This window comes from Microtus oregoni, unplaced genomic scaffold (assembly GCF_018167655.1).
Source record: "Microtus oregoni isolate MIOR12 unplaced genomic scaffold, Mior012 000032F_ref0000030, whole genome shotgun sequence".
Taxonomy (NCBI): Eukaryota; Metazoa; Chordata; class Mammalia; order Rodentia; family Cricetidae; genus Microtus; species Microtus oregoni.
Genome location: NW_024543091.1, coordinates 20280336 through 20303437, shown reverse-complemented (window position 1 = coordinate 20303437; position 23102 = coordinate 20280336). Strand labels below are relative to the sequence as shown.

Below are 23102 nucleotides of genomic sequence, written 5' to 3'. Positions count from 1 at the left end.
TCGCCAGATGTTCAAAGTTAAGGGATTCTATGATAGGACAGTAAGCACTATGAACTCTGAATCCAGAAGTTCAAGGTCATTCTGAACTACACCAGAATTGAGGCTAGCCTGAGACATAGCCTTGGGTAAAAATTTTTCTTGGTTGTTGTTATAAAACAGAACTGTAACCCTGCCTTGATGAGAGAGAAAAAAACACAGCTGTGGCTCCAACCACATGGCCTTTGATCAAATGAGGGTCTCCACCAGCTCCTCTCAACTTTAGCTGAACATCAGGCTCACTGGGGTAGCTTGAGACCAGTTAAGCAAAACCTCACCGCCAGGGCCAGGCAAGATTAGAAGCTCACAGAAATTCCTATGTGCGGCAAAGGTTGGTAAATGCTGCTTAGGCCAGTGGTTCAAAAATGAGGAGCCCAGCAACAGCAGTACTTCAGGGGGATGTATTAGACACGCAGAGTTTACGGCTCCAGCTCTAAACTATGGCATCAGAAACATGGAGTTTCAGAAAGCCTCAGTGGTCTGTGTTGTAACAAGTGTGGCAACCACTCTTCTGAGCCTGGACCCTGTGAAACAGAGAGCACATTCTTCAACCTCTGGGTAAAAGTCTCGGAGCCTCTGTTATGTGTTTGCCTTCATGATAGCTGTTGTGAAAATACAGAGGCCTACTCAACCCCTCAGGCATCCTGTGGGTGAGGTTCTTGGAATAAGATGGGCCCTTTATGGCTGGGTTATAGTCCATTGGCTGTCTGTGCGCTGGTTTTGCTTATTCACCCTTCTGTTGAGAGATATGGGCTATTTCCACTATTTGGCTTTATGAATAACGTTGCTGTCTAGCCAGGCCGGTGGCCACAGTCTGCTGTGGACTCAGCAGTTTCACACCTCGTGCAGCTCCCTCGTCCATGAGTCAAAGAAGACCAGCAAGAACATCGTGCGTGCAGCTGGCACAGGCAGCTGCTTGGTTTCACTCTCAGGGTGGGCTAGTACCACGTTAACACCTGCTATGCCAGTTTGTCATCTCTGTAGTTTTTTTTTCATTCAAGAACTATTGGTTGCATACTTCAGGATATCCAGGCTCTTTAGCAGGAATCACACACACACACACACACACACACACACACACACACACAAAGCAAGCTTCCATCTAGCGCACTGTGTCTTAGTCCTTGGCAGGCACTGGGATCACTTGGAGAGGTGATCTTCAGTAACATGCCCCGGGTCCACCCACATGATCTGGTTCAGTAGGTCTAGGAAGGGGCCTAAGAGCCTTCATTGTTTGATTGCTTTTCTTGTTTCCTTGATTTTTAGCCAAAGGTGACCTTGAACTTCAGATCCTCTTGTCTCTGCCTCACGAGAGGTAGAATTTCCCATGTGCACCTCTACACTTCACTTGGTGCTGGGGATGGAATCGGGGGCTTCTTTCATGCTAGGCTGGTGCTCTGTCTTCAAGATATATCATCTAACCGAGCTACATTCCCAGCTAGAGTATATATCTTGAAGGAGCTCTAGGGAGATGGAGGTGATGCTGTTTCTCTGGGAGACTTTAAGTACCACTGGACCACTGGGGTAGAAAGACCAAGCCCTCTTTTGCTAAGTGTAATTGCTGCAGGGGTGAAGAGCACAAAGGGCCCCGCACAGCGCAGAGCAGGGAAGTATTTTGATCTGCCTTAGAATGCGAGAAGGCAGATATTCTGGGGAGTTGCCAAGAAGTTCAGCCCATCGGGATAAAAAGGCAAGGTGAGAGCAGCAGGCAGCAGTCCAGGGGGGAACTGTGGCTTCTCTGTGACAAGCAGAGAAGACAGCAGGTCCTGAGGGCCTGCCAAGAGGGTGGCTGAGATGGAGGGGCAAAAGCAAATAGATAATTTACCTTTGACATCTTGGAAACCCCACCCTCCTCGCTATAAAAGGCTTTCTTCCAGAAAGGACCCAACAAAAACCTTGACTCAGACTGTGAATAATTATGGAGCCCTTTTGTCCCTTATTCCAGCAATATTGGAGAAGACTGGAGAGGATTATAGGCAGGGTGGGGTGGGAGGGGTAGGAGGGTATGGAAGGGCAGGAGAAAGAGAAGGTTTGCATTGGCTAGCAGAGTTGATTGACAAACCCAGCCTCATCCTCCCTACCTGCACCATGGTCCCTCCCACCACGGCAGATACAGAAATGGTGGCAGAGTGACCTGGGGTGGATTACAAGGCCTAAGCTGATTCTGCCTCTTAAATGGATTCAAATTAAAACAGATACAATAAAGATAAAATCTGGATACAAAGGATGACTTAGGCACCATTAGAGAACTCTGTCTACTTTGATTAGTCTGTAAGGTAAAACTCAGGGGATGGAGTGGCCTTTGGAGCGGCCCCTTCAAGTTTCCTAAGTAAAGAGTCGCCCTGGCCCTCTAGTCTTTTCCCTGCTCTAGCTGAGGCCTGATTCATCTATAACATGAACAAAGGGAAAGTTTCCATGCCGGTGTGATTCCTTGACCTCTATTAGTAAATAACACAACCAGGAGACCTCAGCCATCAATGATTAACCTGTGGTCCTGGCATCTTCCTTTCTTCTGGATGGTTCTTGCCTTTCTGCTGTGTCTGACTACTTAATAGACAGGGGCAGGCCAGGGGTAGGCCAAGTCCAGCCAAGTGTGCTTAGGTTCATTGTGAGAAACCATATATATTTTTTAAAAATAACTTCCTAGTGAACTGCAGGAATAAAGTGTACTTTAAATATATTTTTAAATGTAGCTCTATATTCAAAGAATATCCTAGAAATCAGTGGTTCTGAGTTGGTTTTAGAGAAAACAGACTGTTCTTCTTCGCTCCTGAATGGGATTCTGGGGCTTAGCCTCATTTTCTGTGGTTCCAGCCACGGGATCAGGACTGATGGATGACCTCTCCAGAGAGAGGTGGGGACCAGCCCCCTGAGAGGAAGATCTCTTTAACACATAGAGGTTCATAAATGAGTAGGTGATGAATGATCCCTGCTTAGCCTCAACGCAGAGTAGTTTATTCCTTGGCAAGAAGCCCAATGGACCCCAGTTCTCTCTGAATGCATGCCTCCTGTGCACCTGACAGACCCCAGCTATGGGCTTTGGCATAGGCGCCCCAGGCTCTTCATCTGGAAGGCTGCTCCTCCAGCTTTGTTCGTGGGTCATTTCATCTCATTCTTCAAGCTTCGAAATGGATGGCTCCTCCTCCGGAAAGTCTGCCGGCACCACTACCCAGCAGCGGTTTCCCCTTTCCTCCATCAGGGCCCTGGTTCGGTCCCTCCGAAGCACCAACTGCAGACGGTGTTATTTGACTGGTGTTGGGGTTGTTTATTTGTGATGGTCTTGATCCGTGAAATGTAACTGTACAAGGACAGAAAGTAGATCTGCTTCGTCATCCGTCATATTCAGTACTGGGTCTAATGCCTGGCACACTGAAGGCACCTTTTGAAGAAACGAATAACTTCAAAATTAAATAGCAGTCCAAGAAGGAAATTATTAGAGATTTTTTTCTCCTTTACTCGGGTGTGTGTGTGTGTGCATGGGTGTGGAGGCCAGAGGTCAACCTCGGGTGCTGTTCCTTGGGAGTTGACCACTTTATTTTTGATGCATGGTTTCTCAGTAGGACCCAGGGCTCCCCAGTTTTCAGCTAGGCTAGTTGGCCAGTGTGGCCCAGAGAGCCTCCCGTCAGCCTCTCCAGCTATGATTACAAGTGCATGCACACGTAGCGTTTTACGTGGGTGCTGAGGATCAAATTCATGCACGCATGCCTGCATGACAAGTACTTTACCATATGAAGGACCCTTAAAAGAAATCCCACACTAGCTCAGAATTGAGAATAATAGAGGGTTATTTATTTAGGAGTAGACTCACAGATCACAATCCTCTGCTGGAAGGGAGAATAGCAACTGAATCCCGCAGCTGGGAAAGAGAGCTGATGCGTGCTTTACATTGGCATAAATAGTATAAAAGGCCACGCCCAAGTGGGCGGGTAACTTAAAGGCTACTGGCGGTAGGAATTCCTACAGCACCCGTGTGAACTCTCACCCCAGCCCTTAAACACTGTTTTATTGTGACTGTATCCTATATAGTTACGTGTGCATTAATGGGTGCTTTACAACCGCTGGCCATTTCCATGCGCACATATGTGCTTTTGCTTCCCCTAGACCCCTGAATACAACAAACTGGGAAGCCTTTGAGAGACTAACCAAAACCTACAAATGTTCACTGTATGGAAAATATTGCTGGTGGTTGGCAACAAGTCTCACCAATATCTAGAATGTCAACGTTGCATCATAGTCAAACAGTTCTGATGTGTTTTTGTAGCCAGTCCGAAGAGACAAGGCCTTAAGCATCCACACGGACACCCAAGGCACTGACCTCAGAGAGTGTGACCAAAAGTCAGGGCAGTCGGCAAGACTGAGCAACCAGTTTTTAGGAAAAAGCCCCAAAAGCCAACCTCAAAATCAGAGACGAGACCATGAATATATCTTTACTTTTTATTATTGTTGTCAGTCCAACTCCATAAGATCCTGTCAAATCACAAATAAAATAATATATATTTTCTTTAAAACTGTGGGGCTGGAGAGATGGGTCAGTGATTGAGAGCCCTTGCCAGAGACCTGAGTCTGATCCCAGCACCATGACAAGTAGCTCACAACTGCCTGGAGCTCCAGTTTCAGTGGATCCAGCTTCTTCCTCTGGCCTCCATGGGCACTGCGCTCAGATGCACCCACCAGCACCCACACGTATACACACATAATTAAAAGTAGCATAAAATCATTATTAATCTTGAGCACACAGGGTTGTCAGGGAGACATTGTAAACAAGCCTTAAGGGTAACTACGTGCGTCATGCTTTTACTATTATGTTAAGTGCTATAATGTAGATGTATCAGGATCATAAACCTAAGAAATTACTTGACCCATATTTTTTTTTTACCCAGACACCATGTCTGCAAACAGGCTATAAAATTATCCTTCAATCACTTGCATAAATTCTTCGCCCTGAGCAGTAATGCATCTCGTGCTGTGTGTGCAGATAGCTTCTGAGCACCAGAGCTACAAACTCTTAAGATCGCGTTATGAGGTCATCGGGGAAATTTGAGAAGTCACTGGATAGTTAATGCTAGTCATGAATTATAAACAGGTGTTACAGATGAAATGAGCATATGGTTTAAAGAACCCTCATCTTTAGTGATACATAAATATCAGCATGTCTTGGTCAAAGTTTCTATTGCTCTGATAAACACCACGACCAAAAAGCACTTGGGGAGGAAAGGGTTATTCTCAGCTTACAAGTCTCAAATCACACTCCATCACTGAGGGAAGTCAGAGCCAGAATTCAAGACAGAAACCTAAAGGCAGGAACTGAAGATGCCATGAAAAGTCACTTCCTGGCTTGCTTCCCAGGGCTGACTCTGCCTGCTTTTTTATACAAATTAGGAAGATCATGGGTGGCACTGCCCACAGTGAGCCAGGCCTTCCCACGTCAATCATTAATCAAAAAAATGCCCTCCAGGCTTACCCATAGTCCAATCTGGTGGGGGCATTTCCTCTTGAAGTTCCCTCTTCCCAAATGACTGTAGCTTGTGTCAAGTTGCCAAAAAACTAGCCGGCACTGGCTTCCATAGTTGGGGGAGAAAATGAAGGAGCCTGGGGGTAGCTCAAACTACCGAGGTCGTGAAAAAAGAGTACAAAGTGGTCTTCACGCAGCAGTCTTTCTCTGTCTTTAAACAGGGCCTCACGTGACCTAGGCTGGCCTTGAACTCCAGTTTTTTACCTCCTGGAGTGCTGAGATAACAGACACGCGATCATTCCTGGAGCACTGCAGTGCTGAGGATTGAGGCAAACCATCTCCTGTCCTGCTTCAGCTCCATACTATGTGTCTTACTTTTGTTAATGCTTAGAAATTGTCTATAATCAAAATTCAAAATAAGATGCATAATGAGTTGAAAATGGTTGTGCATGCCTCTGATCCCAGCACTTGAGAGTCAGAGACTGGAGGCCTGCCCCAAGTTTGAGGCGAGCCTGGTATTTATATATTGAGTTTTAGGCCAGTCAAGGTTGCATGGTAAGACCCTGTCTCAAAAACAAACAAACAAACAAAACAAAAAAACAAAAAAACAAACAAACAAAAAACAAATGAAACTAAAGGACAAGAAAACAAAGATACAGTGTATATTAAACACAAAAGAACCAGAGATGAGAACAGGGTTAGAAATCATGTCCTTGTTTTTAGGATGGCTGGCTTGCTCATGAGGCCAGCCATTCAGATGGCTGTCTTCCCAAAGCTGATCCTCCTCTTCACGACGTCCGTCATTTTTGCAGCCTGCAGACTCTCAGGAGCTCTTGATTGGGGTTTTCATTTGTCTGCGTGCTGTTTTCAGACACGCTGCTGTGTTCTGGTCTGCAGCATTCAGCAACCCCCCACCGAGAGCCTTCTTCAACCCACGATGAATTCTGGTCTTACAGGCTGGACCCTCTCCCGCTTCTCATGTCTGGCCAGATCTGCTTTTCTAGTTTCTGAACATGCTGTGCCCACAGACTTCATAGATGTCCTATGCTGAAAATCTGTGCCTTTCCGAAGCTCATCTATTTCTCAAAGCCCAGTTCAAATCTTGCCAAAGCCAGTGTCTGCTTCATTATGGCTGAACTTCTCAGCCAGCTGGAGGTTCCTACAAGGGCGATGACTCAACTCTTTCTGCACCTGAGTTGCCTGAGGCTATCCCCAGACTCCTGCTCTTCCCAAAGATCTCTGCAGATCTCTGAAGGCCATTCCCTGTGAACACACACTGGCGGCTATAAACCATGGATAAAGATGAGCTCTTAAACTCATTTTAAAAATTCAGTCAAAAATGGATAAGACTAGAACGGTGGTTACAGGTTTGTTCTGTTCTTCAGTGGGGAGGCCTGAATATACTTCCATGCAGATGGCGGAAGAGATCAGGGAAGGAAGGTTTGGTAGAGGAGAAAGAAAAGTGCGGTGCTGGACAAGCAGGGACAGTCTGGGCTATTTTAAAAATGTGGAGAATGGCTAGTTTCTGCTTTGTCTTCCTGGGAGGGGGGATGAGGAGAGAACTTTTGGCACGACCAGGCCACAGAAGCAAGGCTGCCTTTAGAGCACACTAGAGCAATCTGGTTACAGCAGGATAATGGGATTAATCTGACCAAAGCAAGAGAGGAAGCCTGGCAGTGCCACCGGGCAGGTAGAGGCCGGGCAGCCTGTGGAGAGCTCTCGCAGGCTGGCGTGGTGAGGGTCTAGCCTGAGATGGAGGAGGTGGTACCAGAAAGTTGTGACTCGACCAGCTGAGGGCAGAAAACCAGCAGGGTTCACCTGGCTGAGATTTTGAGTGTGGCAGGAATGAGGCCCAGGTGTTGTCTGATACGGCTCGGTACCATCAAACTGTGACCTGGGCCCAACGCGTTGACTGTTGCAACGTGTGGACCTTACTGAATGCTAAATTTTACAAACAAAACAAAACGAAAATGATTAACAACTTGTCAGCTGGTAGCTGCTCTCAAGAAGGCTGCACCATGACTTGTATGCATACGTCTTTTCTCTACGTACCCTCTCCTGAGGTCCACACTTCGATCTCTCTTTAAACTGTTTCTCTGTCAGTTTGAACTTTGCTTCATACTGACTCAGACTGAAATTACTTTCATCTACACAGTCAGACATCGTAGTTTCACCTGAGCAAATGTCTTTGCAAGGGGTCAGGCTGCAGTATAAGGCGGTGTCTCTACGGCCACTGCCATCTTCCCTCGGGGCCCATCTGAGATGGGTTCCAAGCTGAGGCTTTCCCATGTCCTCCCCCTTCAGGGAAGGCAAGTCTAGACCTTAGATGCTAGAGAGGCAGGATCTAGCAGCTCAATAGTGAGGAAGTTTCAAAAACTGAAATCTTAGGTCACCATCAACTTGTAAAATTGAGGGGTGAAAATCTCAAGAGGGGAAAATTGAGCCTGGATCGAGAGATGGGGGAAGCTGAGAGGACATAAGAAGGGAAAGGGGACCCTCACTCTGGAGACTGAAGCCTCTCTTCTGCTGAGAGCCAAGAATTTTAACATAACTAAATTTCTCTGTGAGTACGGCCCACATAGAGACAGCATTCTCTTTTCCATGGAGATACTGCAGATAAGAATGTTCAAACAGCAGAGGGGAGGGCTGGAAGGAAGTGGTAGTGAGCTTTCCAGGCAGGCATGTGCCATAGAGTCTATCACCAGTACTGCAAATAATATTAATATCAATAATGATAATAAAAGAATGCTAAAAACAACAGCAAAGGACTTGGGAGATGGCTCGGTGGGCAAAGTCACTTACTGCCCGGAGTGATGGCCGGAGTGTGATCCTGGAGACCCGTGTGGTGGGAGGAGAGAACTGAATCCCACAAGGTGTTCTCTGCATGAACTTGGAGGCATGAACATGTTCATACACCCATATGTGCCCAGCTGCACATACATGCACGATAAAAAAAATTAAAAGACAATAAATTATGCATAAGCCTAAACATATATGACCTTTGGATTTAAAAAATTACCATGTGCCATATGATACATACACACACACACACACACACACACACACACACACACACACACACAACAATCCTGTAGAGTCAGCTCTCTGTGTCCATCTTTACATGGGTTCCAGGAATCGAACTCAGGTCATCAGGCTTGGGCATCAAGCTCTTTCCCTGCACCTCATGACCTTTGGATTTAACCTGACCTCTTCCCCAGCTGGAGTTTTCTGAGATCTCAAAACAAGAGCATGAACCCTGCTTATAGTGAAAACATGCCTGGATTTCTTTGTAACTGAGATCTAGTAAAGACTCCGTAGTCCCTTGTAACCTATGGGTTTAATCCTATCAGCCTGTAATACCCAGTTCTTTTAAAAGCCACCCAGTGACCACATTTACTAAAAGAAAGAAGAACATCTCTTAGAAGCCCTTTGAAGTGTAACTTCTGAAGTCACCGATGCTGTATCTGGGACTAATGCTAAGACACTTAAATAAGAGGTCCTCTAGAATTCTGCCTGTGTCTATACTGCCTTTTCCTGACTGCCCTTCTGTCCCCTAACACCAACACATCTGTTAGCATCCTTTCTCTTTCTTCCTTTCTCCACTCCTTTTTTCCTCCCTTTCTTTTTCTCCCTTTCTTTTCTTCTTTCTTTCTTTCTTTTTTTTTTAAGAGAGAAAGAGGGTTTCTCTAACTGTTTGTTTCCAGTGTATCCCTGGCTATACTGGAACTCACTCTGTAGACCAGGCTGGTCTCAAAGTCAGAGATCTGCCTGCCTCTGCCTCCTGAGTGCTGGGATTACAAGTGTGTATCACCACCGCCCAAGTACCATTTCTTAATAAACTCCTACTTTGCCTCTTTCAAAAAGAAAGACGCTATGATCTAGTTGTAAAACTGAATGCTGGTCGAATGTGGTAATATGAAATTCTAACTTAGCTTTGCAGGGATGACAGTGATATTGAGTTTTTGCTTTGAGGGCTCATGGTTTAGGCAAGCCTACTGAGACACGTGCAGATGAAATCAACCTGGTTTGTTTCAGAGTGATCCGGGCAGATGGCGAAGATGAAACGGGCCCGGCTGTAACTCATAGCAGTCGCAGCTGGGTGATGTGGAGTGCACCTTGATTATCTCCCTCTTCAGTGGGATGCAGCTGAAATTTCCCCTACACAAATAATCTGGTTCTCAGATAATGCGGGTCCTGTACCCTGGGACTGACAATTCCTAGTCAGAAGTCACGAGAGACATTTTGAACTGTGCTGTGATAAGCAACTTTATATTTTAAAACAAAGATCTGTCCACTTCTTTTTGCCACAAGTAGGGAAATTCATGAACTAGAAAGAAATAATGTCTTGATTTTACTTGGGGTGTACATGGTCTCCTTCATAATCATGGGATGGAGCTAGGGATGGGGGTTCAACCAATGGAAGAGGTGTCAAGGAAACCCAAAGCAAAGGCAAGTGTTTACAGGAGCTGCTTTGTAAGAGTTGCTTCCAGCACAGGCTCTCTGGTAGAGCACACTTGGCAAGGGTCTCAAAGCTGGAGCAGGGTAGGTAGCTCAGCTGGTAGAATGATTGATACTTAGCACCACCTAAACTAGGCACGGTGGTACATGCCTGTAATCCCAGCACTGGGGAGATGTGGGCAGAGGATCAGAGGTACAAGGTCTCAGGAGAGAGAGAGAGAGAGAGAGAGAGAGAGAGAGAGAGAGAGAGAGAGAGATTGTGATAGCTGAGACTCAATTGAGAAATTGTAGCCTTAAGTGACCCTCCCAGGCCTACTGTGGCTGGGATCACCTGGACTAGACAGAAGCTGGAGGACAATGGCAATGAGTCTGCCACTGTCATGTTTGATATTGGTTGTCTGGATGCCTAGTCATGTGTCTCCCTTTCTGGATTCCCAAGTAAGGACATCATGAGGATATATGACACTGTCCCCAGATGTGCAAGGGGAAAGCGTCCTGATGTGGTGGTGTAGGGGGTCTATGAACTCTGTGAAGCCCTGTTTACCAGGCCACATCCTGCACTATAGTATGGAAAGCAGGTTTCCTTTCCAACAAGTGGCCCCAGCCGCCCAGAACCAATCCTCGCAGAGGAGGACTTGAAAAGATATTCTGGACTTGAACAAGTGATCTCATTTTCAAACGATTTTTAAAAGGCAGGGTCTCATGTAACCGAGCTGGCCTCAGATTCACTATATAGCCAAGGCTGGCCTTGAGTTCTTGATCCTCTCACCTCCACGCACACATACTAGGATTACAGAGGACCAGTAGGATGGCTCAGTGGGTAAACGTGTTAACTGTGAAAGCCTGGGATTCCAAATTCAATTGCTGGGACCCATGTGAAAAAAACAAGATACGGTGACATACATCTATAATCCCAGTATTCCTATCCTGAGATGGGGGCAGAGGCAGGAGAATCTAATCTCCCCAGAAGCTCACAGGCCAGCTAACTGAGAGTATGCATGCACCTGTACACACACACACACACACACACACAGAGAGAGAGAGAGAGAGAGAGAGAGAGAGAGAGAGAGATAGACACAGACAAGAAAGAAAGAAAAAAAGAAAGAAGGAAAGAGTGAAATAAAGAAAGGAAGGAAGGGAGGGAGAGAGGGAGAAGGAGAGAGAGGGAGGGATAGAGGGAGGGAGTAGGAAGCAGAACTGGGTTCTGGATAGGCTCCACCATAACTGGCTCCCACTCTTTTTTAAAGGGAAAAAAACATGCGGGGGACTTCAAACGGGTAATCAAGTACCCTTAGAGAAATACACAGGAAACAGGTGGGGGAATTAGCAAGCGTGTGAGGACCTGCCATGTGCCAGGCGTGGTAGGAAATGGGATGAAGGAGACACTCCTCGCCTCCGAGGAGAATGTAGGAGAGAGGGGGAGGAAACAGATGCACAGAATCTCCTGGAGAGAAGACAGCAAAGCTTCATGATCCAAGCCAGGTAACTCTGGCATTAAGCCAAAGTTTAAATTTGGACAAATTGCTTCATCTCAGTATTTCATCTACAGAACACTTTCATCTTCTCCCCGTGGCTATGTCAAGGTTATAGATTATAGAAGGGCCAAACTGCTAAAATAAATCCTGCTGCTGATGGTAAAAGAAGCAGGGGGATGGGAAAGGCTTTTTAGACCCTGATGCCATGAGGGCTTGTGACTGGTGCCAGTGACTAGCTTGCCTGTGGACAGAGGCCAGGACTGGGGAGGTGGTGTCTACACCCCAGACTGCTCAGGGACACCAGCATCCTGTACCTTCACTCTTGAAGCTGGTTCCCACTGGGCATTTTATCATACACACTAGAGCTGCCTTGACATGAACGAACCTCTGTGAGTCGTTCCAACTTGCCTGGTGCAGAGGGTGAAGCTGCTTAGTCCTGTAATCTTCATAAATGTTGGATCTCAGGAGCCAGGAGGGACCTTCCAGAATACGGTATCCAACCCTGCCATTTCTACTAAGGTGGGAAACATGTCCTGGCTGTGGCCACTCACCAAGGCAGGGGGACAGGAGGTGGTGCAGGCGTGTTGCCTGGGCATTCCGTGTTCCTGCCTCGCTTTCTGCTGAAGCCTAGGCCACACTGACTCTATGTTTAACATGCTTATTTCTCTCGCCCCCAAATGCCCAGTGTAGCTCTAACTTCTAATAATGACTATGCAGGACACAATTGACACAATTTCCTCCATATAGCCTCCCAAGGTCTCAGTTATTAGAGGGAAAATGTCTGCCAGTATTCTGAAAATCCTTTTAATCACCATGGAAGATAATCTTTTAAACGCAGATCTACATTCTTTCAAGATTTTTCCCCGTGGGAGTAACATAGTTTTCACTGGTTCTCAGGCTCCCTAATGCTGTGACCCTTTAATATAGTTCTTCATGTTGTGGTGACCCCCAACCACAAAATTATTTTCATTGCTACTTCATAACCGCAATTTTGCTACTGTTACAAATTGTAACGTAAATATCTGTGCTTTCTGATGGTCTTAGGTGACCCCTGTGAAAGTGTTGTTCAACCCCTGGGGTCGCCAACCCCCAGGCTGAGAACCACTGGTTTATCTGAACATGGGATGGTTGTTTTCATTCACAGAGGAGTGGCTGCTAGCCAGTGTTTAGTAAGGAGTGCGAGCCCTGGATGGTTTCCACTCTAAGCCTGTTTCTCTTCACTGAGGACCTGTCAATTTTATCACAATAATTAGACTGTAGTCTTACCAGGCTTTCTTTCCGTTAAAACCCCGCTGTGCCCTGCTGAGCTTGTTTTCATGATGCCAGGCCTATAATTACTCAATATTTTCCAAGCATTGTTTCTGGGTTGCATCCTGCACTCTAGATGTGGGTATCAGGAGTCTGTATCCGCAGGGTTTCCTATCAGGAACATCACACTGTGAACCTACCAGCATCAGAGACCTACTTGAGCTATGACAGTCAGATACCCACGGTGCATCCTGACACAGTTTGGCAGATTCATCAAATTTTCCCCACGAGAATACCTGTTTGCATGTCCCTAGAGTATCCATCTTGGTGGCATCAAGACCTAGAGTCAATAGGTGGCATACATAGGTGCTCAACAAGCGGATGGTGAATTGCAGGATGTCTCCAGTCTTCATGTAGGGAGGATATGTCCTGTGTCAACATGGCAATGAAGGAGAGATTGGGTGGGGGCCCTAGTTTCTGGCCTGGGCTAATCCAGTCTCTCGACCTCTACAGGACTTTAACAGCAGATGGCTCTGAGATGTTTTCTGGGCCTGATTCTATAAGCTGGTATCTCCAGGTCTTGAACAGCTTACCTCTAAAACTAGGGCCGACTCTTCTCCCTCAAAGCGTTACAATGAGCAAAGGGGTCAAGCATTTCTTCTGCCTCTCCCTAGTCTCAGATTATGCCCACATCTGAAGCCAAGCGACCAGTACGTATACTTGCCTCATGCAGAATGGTATGGTTGCCTATGGAAAGATGAGGGAATAGAAAGGAGTGAAAATTCCTGGTGGAAACTAAGCTTCAGATTGGATCTCTCCTTCTAGGTGCTACTGGGGAAAAGAACTGGTCCAAGAAGTACCCATCATGTGGGGGCTTCCTACAGTCCCCAATAGACCTGCATAGCGACATCCTCCAGTATGATGCCAGCCTCACACCCCTACAGTTCCAAGGTTACAATGTATCTGCTGAAAAGTTGTTGAACCTGACCAATGATGGCCATTCTGGTAAGGGGGAGATCTCAGAGACCCCGAAAGGCAGATCTGAAGTCCTGTTGACTCCCTGGTCTGACTCTTGTGTCTGGCTAGGAGGGGCCCCCTGGAGGCACTCAGCTAGGAGGAGGCTGTGGGGCATTCCCGGCTCACTGTCTTGTATATGGGGGTGTGTGCTACAAGTCCTGGCTCCAGTGATGCTTCTCGGCAGCACATTTCCAAATCCCATCTCTTGAGGAAGCGGGAGGGAAGAGATAGGTCTGATCCCATTGGTCCATTGACTAAACTGCTAGGGTGAAAACAGCAATTCGGTGGGTGGACACTCAGGGTTTACAGTCAGACAGACTGGGGTTGAATCATGACTTTGACACACACACACATGAGCCCAGGTTTAGGGTGAGTCTTTCCAACCAAGGAAATTTTCAGAAGAGTGCCCAGCAGCTTAGGATGTAGTTGATTCCAGATATTAATTTAGTTAACAACCAAGATTAGCCATCACAGATACTAATGAGTCATCAAACTGGATAAGAGCTTTAACTTCCTTGTCATTTGGAAGAGAGATCCATTGATCTGTTTGGTGAACATGAGATATGGGGCACATCAGTCTGTTGTACAGTAAATGCTTCTGAAATAGCAATTGTCATTGGAATATAATTTTCCAACTTGGGAAGTTTTTCACTGATGGTTCTATTATCACAGGCAGGAGCCTGATACATGGATAAGTAAAGAAACAACCATCATCGGCGTAGGTTGATACTTTCCAGGGGGATCCATGAAGGTGCTGGGGCCACTGGAGTTGCACTAGGGGAAGGAGGCCAGGTCTCAAGACCCACAGACATTATTGCTCTGGTCTACCCACTTGTACCGTGCAGGGGGTTACCTGCCTGCCTGCTTTCTAGCAGGGCTGGTCTGCCCAGGGTTCAGCTGGCCAGGGCTCTGAAGGCTGCTCCTCCATTCTTCACAGTGAGACTGAATCTGAACTCGAACATGTATATCCAGGGCCTCCAGCCTCACCAATACAGGGCGGAGCAGCTGCACCTGCACTGGGGGAACCGTAACGACCCCCGTGGCTCTGAACACACCGTGAGTGGGAAGCATTTCGCCGCCGAGGTGAGTGAACCGCCAGTTTGGTAGAGAGTACCTGGCGCTGGCTCCCCTCTCTGTGGTCACTGGGATAGAGCAACCTTCACAGTCTTTGTGGGCAGCCCAGCCAAGTCTCACTGCCCTGCATTTAGTCCCTTCCTTTGCTGGAGCATCCTGAGTTTGCCTGTTTCTTTTACTGTGGGATGCTGTTGAGAAGGCCAGCCTTGCAGATGGCTTGGTGGATGCATGTGGCCCTTTTCTAGACATACTCTGCTGTGTGCACATGAAGACCTCACAACTTGCCTGGCTGTTAATCATACCAGGCTCATTGCTCCCCCATGCTTCTCAGTCTTCATATATCATGCTGCTCACAAATGTCTTTCCCAAATCCTCCTTCCTCTTCTTCGTCATGAATTGTACTTGGAATATGAGGACACTTATTCAGGACCGCTCTTATAGTTTGCCACAGATTAAGGGGTGACTGGCACTAAGATGCGCAGGGCATGACTATGAGCGGAGACTCTATGAAAATGGTTTGGGATATGGGAACAGCACTGTGTCATGTCGCCTTGAGATTCTAATCCAAAGTACCAAAGGGAAAGAGAAGGGAGGCAGAATGTTCTTGCTGTCTCACAGGCATGGGATGGGCTGGGATGGTGAGGGGTCTTGCATTCTTCCACTCCAAGCTCTGAGTTGGGGATGTGGCTCTGACTGTATATAGGGAAACAGGAAGAGATAAATGGTCAGCCAGCAGACCCCATGCTACATAATGGTACAACCATTCTCTCCTCTGTTCACAACTGCTGAACTGCTTAACGCCTCAACCTAATTATAGGTCTCTTCCAAGTGTGGAGGGGATGTGATTCTGGCCCAATAGAATGGTAGGACTGGAGGTGCACAGATTTCAGAGCAAACCCTTCCTTCCCCGGAGCTCAGGAACTGCAATTTCTTGCAAGCTAATTGCAATGTTGAGGCTTCTGCTTCTCCCTGGGAGAATAAAGTGGCAGCTAGGATGTAGGTTTGGAGAGTTTACACATTTAAAAATATTTCCAGGGTGCTAGAGAGATGGCTCAGCAATTAAGACATCGTACTACTCTCACGAAGGACCTGAGTTTCATTTCCAGAACCCATTTTGGGAGCTCACAACTGCTTATAACTCTACCTTTAGTGGTTCCGATGCCTTCTGGCCTCCTCAGATACAGTATTCACATGTGCACGTGTGCGCGCGCGCACACACACACACACACACACACACACACACACAAATCTTTTTAACATTTGAGACAAAATTTTGCTATGTAGTCCTTTGGCTATGTAGCCCTCACTGGCCTGGACCTTACTCTGTAGACCAGGGTGGCCTTGAACTCACCAAAACCCTCCTGTTTCTGCCTTTGAAATGCTGGGATTGAAGGCATGCCCCACCATGTCTAGCTAAAATAAAAATAAAATCTTAAAAAATATTACTAATTATTGTATCCTCCGCTCTTAAGCTAATCGTCAGACAAAGCCTGGTAAAAAAAAAAAAATAGGTCATAATTGCAAATACGAGAGAAAAAGCATCAGGACGAGCCTAGCCAGAGGATTCTCCGGAGAGAATCTCTTTGAAGTAGTGGTTCTATTGGGTGGGGACTACAGAAGATTCTTTCTGAAGCCCTCACCAGGGAATGCCTATAGACCTAGATTAGCTTTTAACCTACTTTTTAAATTAGTCTGAAAATGGTCAGATCTGAAGCAGACTGTGGGCAAAGGTCAAGCAATAACGATCTTGGGTAATTTAGACAAATAGATATCAACTCTGCTTCCCCATCCTAAGATGGTGTGGGCCGTCGTTCATGGGGAAAGATGGCAAAGCAAGGGCTCCTAAGGAAGCCTTAGCAGAAGATGACTTACAAGAAATAACACGACAGTCAGATGTGGTGGTGCAAGCCTGTAACCTAGCACTCAAGAGGCTGAATTAGGAGCTTTCAAGCCCAAGGCTGGCGTAAGCTATACAAGTAAGACTCTCCCCACCACCCCCAAATGACCCTGGTCCTATTCCCTCACACTTCACAACCATCTGTAACTCCAACCAGTGCTCTCTTCTGACTTCCTCCGGAGCCAGGCATGCGCATGGTACACAGATATATACGCAGGCAAAACATCCATACACATAAAAAAATAAAATCGAATGAAAAACAGCAAAAGGGTTATGTAATGACATTAAAAATAGACCTTATGCCAAATTCCTTTTAAAAAGGGAGATAACAAATGAATAGGAAAAAAGGAATCGAGATAAAGATTTCCACACGCAATAGTCAAGGGCACAGAATAGAAGGAGTGCATTTTGCATTTAGAGCTATCCACTAGAAAGTTTTCAGATGGTTGGTGATACTATCTTTAGGATTAAAAGTCAGATTAAGCAGGATTTATAATAATAAGGGTCATAATATGTGCCTTGTACACTTTCTAAATTTAGGATTTCTCAAAAACTTCTTTACCTTAGTAATTAACTTCTGGCCTGATTAAAAACTCCACTGCTTAGAATTTTATTTTGAGAAGATAAAAGTCTACATGTGTGGGAAGTCATTTTGTTTCACAGGCTCTGAAAATCTGACTGGGAAAGCAGCTGGTAACGCCATGCTGCGATTCTGTCTGCCCCGGGGATAAACACCAGGGGTTTGTGCATTATCAATCACGATGAAGTTGTAGCTGGCAGCTGGTTTCCTGCCCCCGCCCCTACTGCTTCCAGAGAAAGTACAGGGGTGTCAAACTACAGGAGACTGCTTGGCTCCAGAGAGACAGAGAGAGAGAGAGAGAGAGGAAGAGTTCCAAAGTACCACCATCTTCTCATGGTTAATATAAAAACTCATTCATTCATCAATCCATTCATATCTATTATAACTCTGCTACTTTCAGGTGCCTTATCAGACTCTAGGAAGCCAGTAGACAGGATGTGCCGTGGTTTACAGGTTGGAGAGGACTGGGGAATGGGGAAAACTGGGGACAGATGTTAAGGGTGAGGGATCGTTTCTTTTGGAGGAGAGGAGAGATAGATGCCGATCTTTCTGGTTGGATTCAAGTCTTCCTCAGAAACAAAGGTTCCTGTGAGTCACTTGTCCCCTCCTGGGCCCCTTCTCTCCTATTGCAGCTGCACATCGTCCATTACAACTCAGACCTGTACCCTGACTTCAGCGCCGCTAGCAACAAGTCAGAAGGCCTTGCTGTCCTTGCGGTTCTCATCGAGGTATGCGGTTCAAAGGGTTTTCATGTGAAGTCTGGACCAGGCATGTGTGCTGTGCACAGCAGTCGGTGGTGAGCTGCTCCTGAATGGCCCTGCTTTGCCTCTAGAGCAGGGCTGTTCCTCAGAAGGCTCCTTCTCTCTTTTCTCAGAGGAAGCCTTTTCTGTATCTAGATAGCCAAGACAGGCATGGCTTTTGTGACATTGAAAATATGAGCCCCGTTTCCAGTCCTGTTGCACGGTCTGAGGTCGCATGGCTGGGGAGGGCCTGTGGGGTACAGAGATCCTTATACTGCACCTTAGATGTGCCCATCACTGATTTAACACCTAGCATCCAAACTCTGTTCTGGAATGAATGATTTAATATTGGGAAACAAGAATAGCGCCTGTATGGTGGTGTATGCCTGTAATCCTAGCAGGATGGAGGCTGAGATATATCAAGATTTTATCTCAAAAACTAGGGGGCAGGGGTGGGGAATGATCAACTGGCCTGGCTTTCCCCCAGTGAGGCAACGTGTTCCCATTTCCCAAAGTGTTTACTTGTTTGCTTACTTACTTTTGCGAACTCAAAGCTCCCTTAAGTTCCAGGTTAAATAGACTGATGTAGTCTTTGGGCTTATATCAGACAACCAGGAACACACCCTATATACTGCGATACTCAAACCTGGTGTCTTCAGTTGAAAACTAGGTATCATTTGATGCCAAGGTCAAGACTGCCATACTAACTCTCAACCATTTGGTGATGGGTCAGAATTTTCTTCCTAAGACAGATCCTCAGGGAAGGCCTCCAGCCAGCCCTCTGATGGCCACTGTCGATGTGGGCTGAGCCTATCTTACTCTGCCCCAGCTCAACCTTTCCTGGTCTCTGTTGCAGATAGGTGCCATCAATCCATCATATGACAAGATCTTCAGTCATCTTCAACACGTTAAGTACAAAGGTGAGGGGTTCTTGGCTACTTCTCATTCACGGTTACACAGGATGTGGTCACACCTGTGTCACCTTAAAAATAGCAACGGCGTAAGGGATGGGAGCATTGAAAACAGCAGGTCACTGGGCAGTGTTGTGACACTGGCCAGGTGGCCCAGGAAAGAGCATACTCTCTATGCCTGAATGTGAGTATTTAAGCTCGGTTACTATGCTTATGCCCCTCCTATCAGGAGGTAGACTGGTACCCTCACTCTCAATATGTCTCTCCAGGCCAACAAGTGCGCATCCCAGGCTTCAACATTGAAGAACTTCTGCCTGAGAGCCCTGACGAGTACTACCGTTATGTAGGGTCCCTGACTACACCTCCTTGCTACCCTACTGTGCTCTGGACAGTTTTCCGAAATCCTGTGCAGATTTCCCAGGATCAGGTAACAAGCCAGAGACTGTACAGCATCTTGTTCCCTGCCACAAGCTGTTCTAATCAATGACTTGATTTCCTCTGAGTTCATTAGCAGCTTTTCAGAATCTCTCCAGTGACCTGCCGCTGAACTGCTGCAGAAATTACAGACTAAGCCCTAAGAGGAGTTAAACATCAAGCTGGGAAAATGGACATACCTCCTGCAGTTCTTTAAAGAGAGCTGCAAAGCTGAGTTTGCAAGCATAGTCCTCAGTGACTGGGTGGCATTTGCTGTCCAGGTGGGAGAGTCTGGCTCTTTGGTGGGATAAAGTTTGTAGCCGGATAACACATGGGCCCTGGGATTGCGGGGGCGAGGGAGTCACAGGTCTTAGAGCTCACGATCCAGAAGTGAAAGTTACGGAGCCGTGTCATTAGCAACCACTCAGGCTGGAGTCAGGGTCAGAAGTTCTCAGGATCACCTGATTCCTGAGATGAGTCACTGCGCATCCTGCTACCCCACAGCCTGAAGGCACGAAGACGAAAAGTGTAGAGAAGGCCAATGGTATAATGATAACCCCCACCCCGTCGTTCTAGCCAGCCCTCACTGTCAAACTCCTGCTCTGTACCACAAGCTTCTGAACGGAGAAACCTCAGCAAATGGCATCTGGTGGGTGGACAGGAGAGGGGATGAGCTGAATCAGAGGTGAACTGTGTGGGGAAGCAGTCACAGCCTAACCCAGAAGCTGCCATGGAAACGGGTTGGATCATCTTCGTGGGGGTGTGCAAATGCCAGGGAGCCAGCAGTCAGATCACCAGGGGGCCTCCTCCCTCTGGCTTTTATTCTGATTTGATTATTAAAAAAGAAAAAACAAGCCCAGCCCCCTCTAAGAGTTCAGATCATGAAAGGAATGTGGTCTTGGTGAGAGGTTAAGGAGTCCTTCTCTTGAGCTTTCCCTTCCTCAGGGGCAGATTCTGTGGTCATCGGGATCCTTGACAGCAGGAAGGACCCAGTCCAGTTGAGCAGAAGCTAGCTAGTGAGACCCTCAGGATGGAGCAATCTTCTCTGACTTTCCCACTGCTTTCAAATACTTCCTGCCAAGCTCTTCATGAGCTAATTCCTGAGGCTTCTCCCCAGGAGGCCAGGCCAGCGAGCATCCTCTACTCATGAGATCCGTTTCCGTTTTTCCCCTCAGCTGCTGGCTTTGGAGACAGCTCTGTATTTCACACACATGGACGACCCTTCCCCCAGAGAAATGGTCAACAACTTCCGGCAGGTCCAGAAGTTTGATGAGAGGCTGGTGTATATCTCCTTCCGACAAGGTGAGGAAGATGCTGCGGGAGGGGGAGGTAGCAGTGTGCCCTCAGGAGACTGGCTCAGAGTCCCCTGACTGCTGAGAAATCTAAACATGTCTAGGAACGTTGGTGTGGGGGCTACTGTGGTCTCCCTTCTGCGTTCTCCGCTTCCTCAAGTCCTTGCAGAGGAGCACAGGACTTTGAGGCACATGGACGGAAGCCCTTACGTCACCCACCAGTGGTGGTGAGATGTCCTCTGGGACTTCTCTGCTCTGAAGAATGATTCCTTATCCTAAGACACATGGAATCTTTTGCACGAGGAGAGAATTCAACTTCCCACCTTAGACTCCCTCGGCATAAAGGGCTACATACGCCCTGCCCTAGGCTGAAGGAAGTGATTACATACTACAAGCATCCATGCTTCTTTGTAAGGTCAAGGGTATAACCCATGTTCGTGGTCACATCTGCTCAAAGTCTAACGTAGCAGGGCCCATTAGCAAGAAAGCACCCTGTTTCAGGTTTTTTTTTTTTTTTTTTTTGGTCTAATCTTGGAACTTATATAAGCACCAGCAAACACATTCCAAGCTGGATAAAGCTGAAGAGTTTGGTGTATTCCAGCGGCAAAGAACTCGTTAGTCCTTCTACGTCTCTAACTGTGATGACTAGGAGAAAGTTCCGCTTGCTCGGTGCCTCCATTGGTACACTTAGTGGTGATGGGGATGAGAGCTCTTGCCAGCCACACCCATCTTCACACCTCCGAGGGAATTTTCTCACCACACCTTCCTGGGCTTTGCCAAGTCTGAAGATCTCGGACGGCCAGAAGCAGTGCAGATCTGCAGAAGTGCTCCTGTCATTTCTGTATGTCACACATAGCTCAGTAGTGTCGGGGGTTCATACGTTAAAACATATATACGTGAGCCCGCCTGTTAAAGGAGCCATACCCCTCATCTTAGCTCAGGCTTTTTGTTGTTGCTGTTCCTTTACTATATGAGGTTATGCTTGTCACCTGCCCTATTGAGTCACCAGCAAATGAAGACTGTGTTTCTAAGCCAGAAGGCATTAGAGATCTGCCCTTCTGAATTGACCCCCCGACATGGCCAGCATTGTGTCTGTAGACTGTCTCTGTGGGTTATGCTCGGGCCCTGGGGGTTGGTGCCTTGTGTTCTCTCCAGGTATCGCTCAGTTGTCATTGCCCTTCTCTTCAGTTTCTGAGTCTGAAATACAATCTGGGAACAGGGTGGTCCCCCCATGACCCGAGAATGGGTAAGACAGGGACAGCCCACCTGTTTCCTGGTGAATGATTTGAGTTCCTGGGATGTTTTCATTCTTTCCCCATTATGGGCACAGCATCCTCCTTCCCTAGCCTTCTAGGTGGACTATGTAGTATGTAGAGATGAACCTTTGTTCTCAGTTCTCAGTGTTTTCAAGTCAAGGTCTCCTATATTTCAGGCTACCTCGCAACCCACTATGTAGGTCTAGGATGGCCTTGACTTTATGGTTCTCCCGCCTCAGCCTCTCAAGGGGTCGAAGTTATAGACATGGGGCATCATACTCTGTGTAGAACTATTTCGATTCTTAAATTTAAAGGCCTAGAGATGAGGACCATAGTCCACACATATCAGGCAAAATATTGCTTATGGTTCATGGGCTGTGAGAGCTGCTCTCTGAGCTAGTCTGTATATGTACCTGGAAAGAGGGTAATAAATACTTTCCCTGCAGTCAGGAGACCTGGGTTCAAGGCATTGCTGCTTCGTGTTCTCCTGGCTCTATGATGTGGACAAAGCACACCCTTCTTGGGCTTTGGCTTCCTTGTCCACAGGGTGGCAGGCTGGAGACCTGCTCTGACATCCTTTCTGTGCCGACATGCTGTGATTCAGAATGGATACTAATCATTGTCGATGCTCACTTTGCATTGCAGGGTCAGTGTGTGGGGGCAGTTACAAAGGATCAGAAGAAACCGTGCAGGAATTTGATTATGACAACTAAAAGTAATCCCCACTTATACCGATGGACTGTGGCACTGGGGCTAATTAGCCGTCGTCTTAGATGGGCTCAGGCCTAAGTAGCTGCTTGTAGACCGGACCATACAGGCAGCTTTGTAGCTGAGCGCTTTGGTAGATCCTGCAAGTTTGGCTGGAGTAGATTGAGCAGGCTCTAGACAGAAGCTTGAAGCCTAATCCCTGGCTCAGGACATCAGGATCAAAGCCTAAAGGTAGCTTTGCCACAGACCCTCCTGCATGGCTTGGTCAGAGATGCTGCTTCCATGAGGCGAGGCTCAGCTTTCTCCTTGGATAATCTGCAGCAGTTCAAGGGGAAATTGTTCACTTAGACACTGATTATAGAAACTTCGCCAAAGCACTCCCTTTCCTCATACTCCAAAACACAGGCAGCAAACAAGGCAAGATGAAGCAGCAGCCCCTAGGAGGCTCAGCTCTTACCCCCCTCTGCCCACAGGTACCTGAATCCACAAGGGCCGCTCACAGCCCCTCTGGAGCAGGTCTGGCTAACATGAAGTTTCAGGTTTG

At 47.1% G+C, this 23102-nt stretch overlaps 1 protein-coding gene across 2 annotated transcripts in view; it reads left to right on the top strand.

The window, feature by feature from the left end:
* Ca12 (carbonic anhydrase 12) overlaps nucleotides 1-23102 on the top strand; it is a 56786-nt gene that overhangs the window by 23406 nt on the left and 10278 nt on the right. For both annotated transcript variants that reach the window (XM_041679332.1, XM_041679333.1), the window contains exons 4-9: nucleotides 13495-13674; nucleotides 14624-14769; nucleotides 17870-17965; nucleotides 18834-18897; nucleotides 19158-19315; nucleotides 20478-20604. In XM_041679332.1, coding sequence (XP_041535266.1) covers nucleotides 13495-13674; nucleotides 14624-14769; nucleotides 17870-17965; nucleotides 18834-18897; nucleotides 19158-19315; nucleotides 20478-20604 — 771 coding nt within the window. The remainder of the gene's footprint in view (nucleotides 1-13494; nucleotides 13675-14623; nucleotides 14770-17869; nucleotides 17966-18833; nucleotides 18898-19157; nucleotides 19316-20477; nucleotides 20605-23102) is intronic.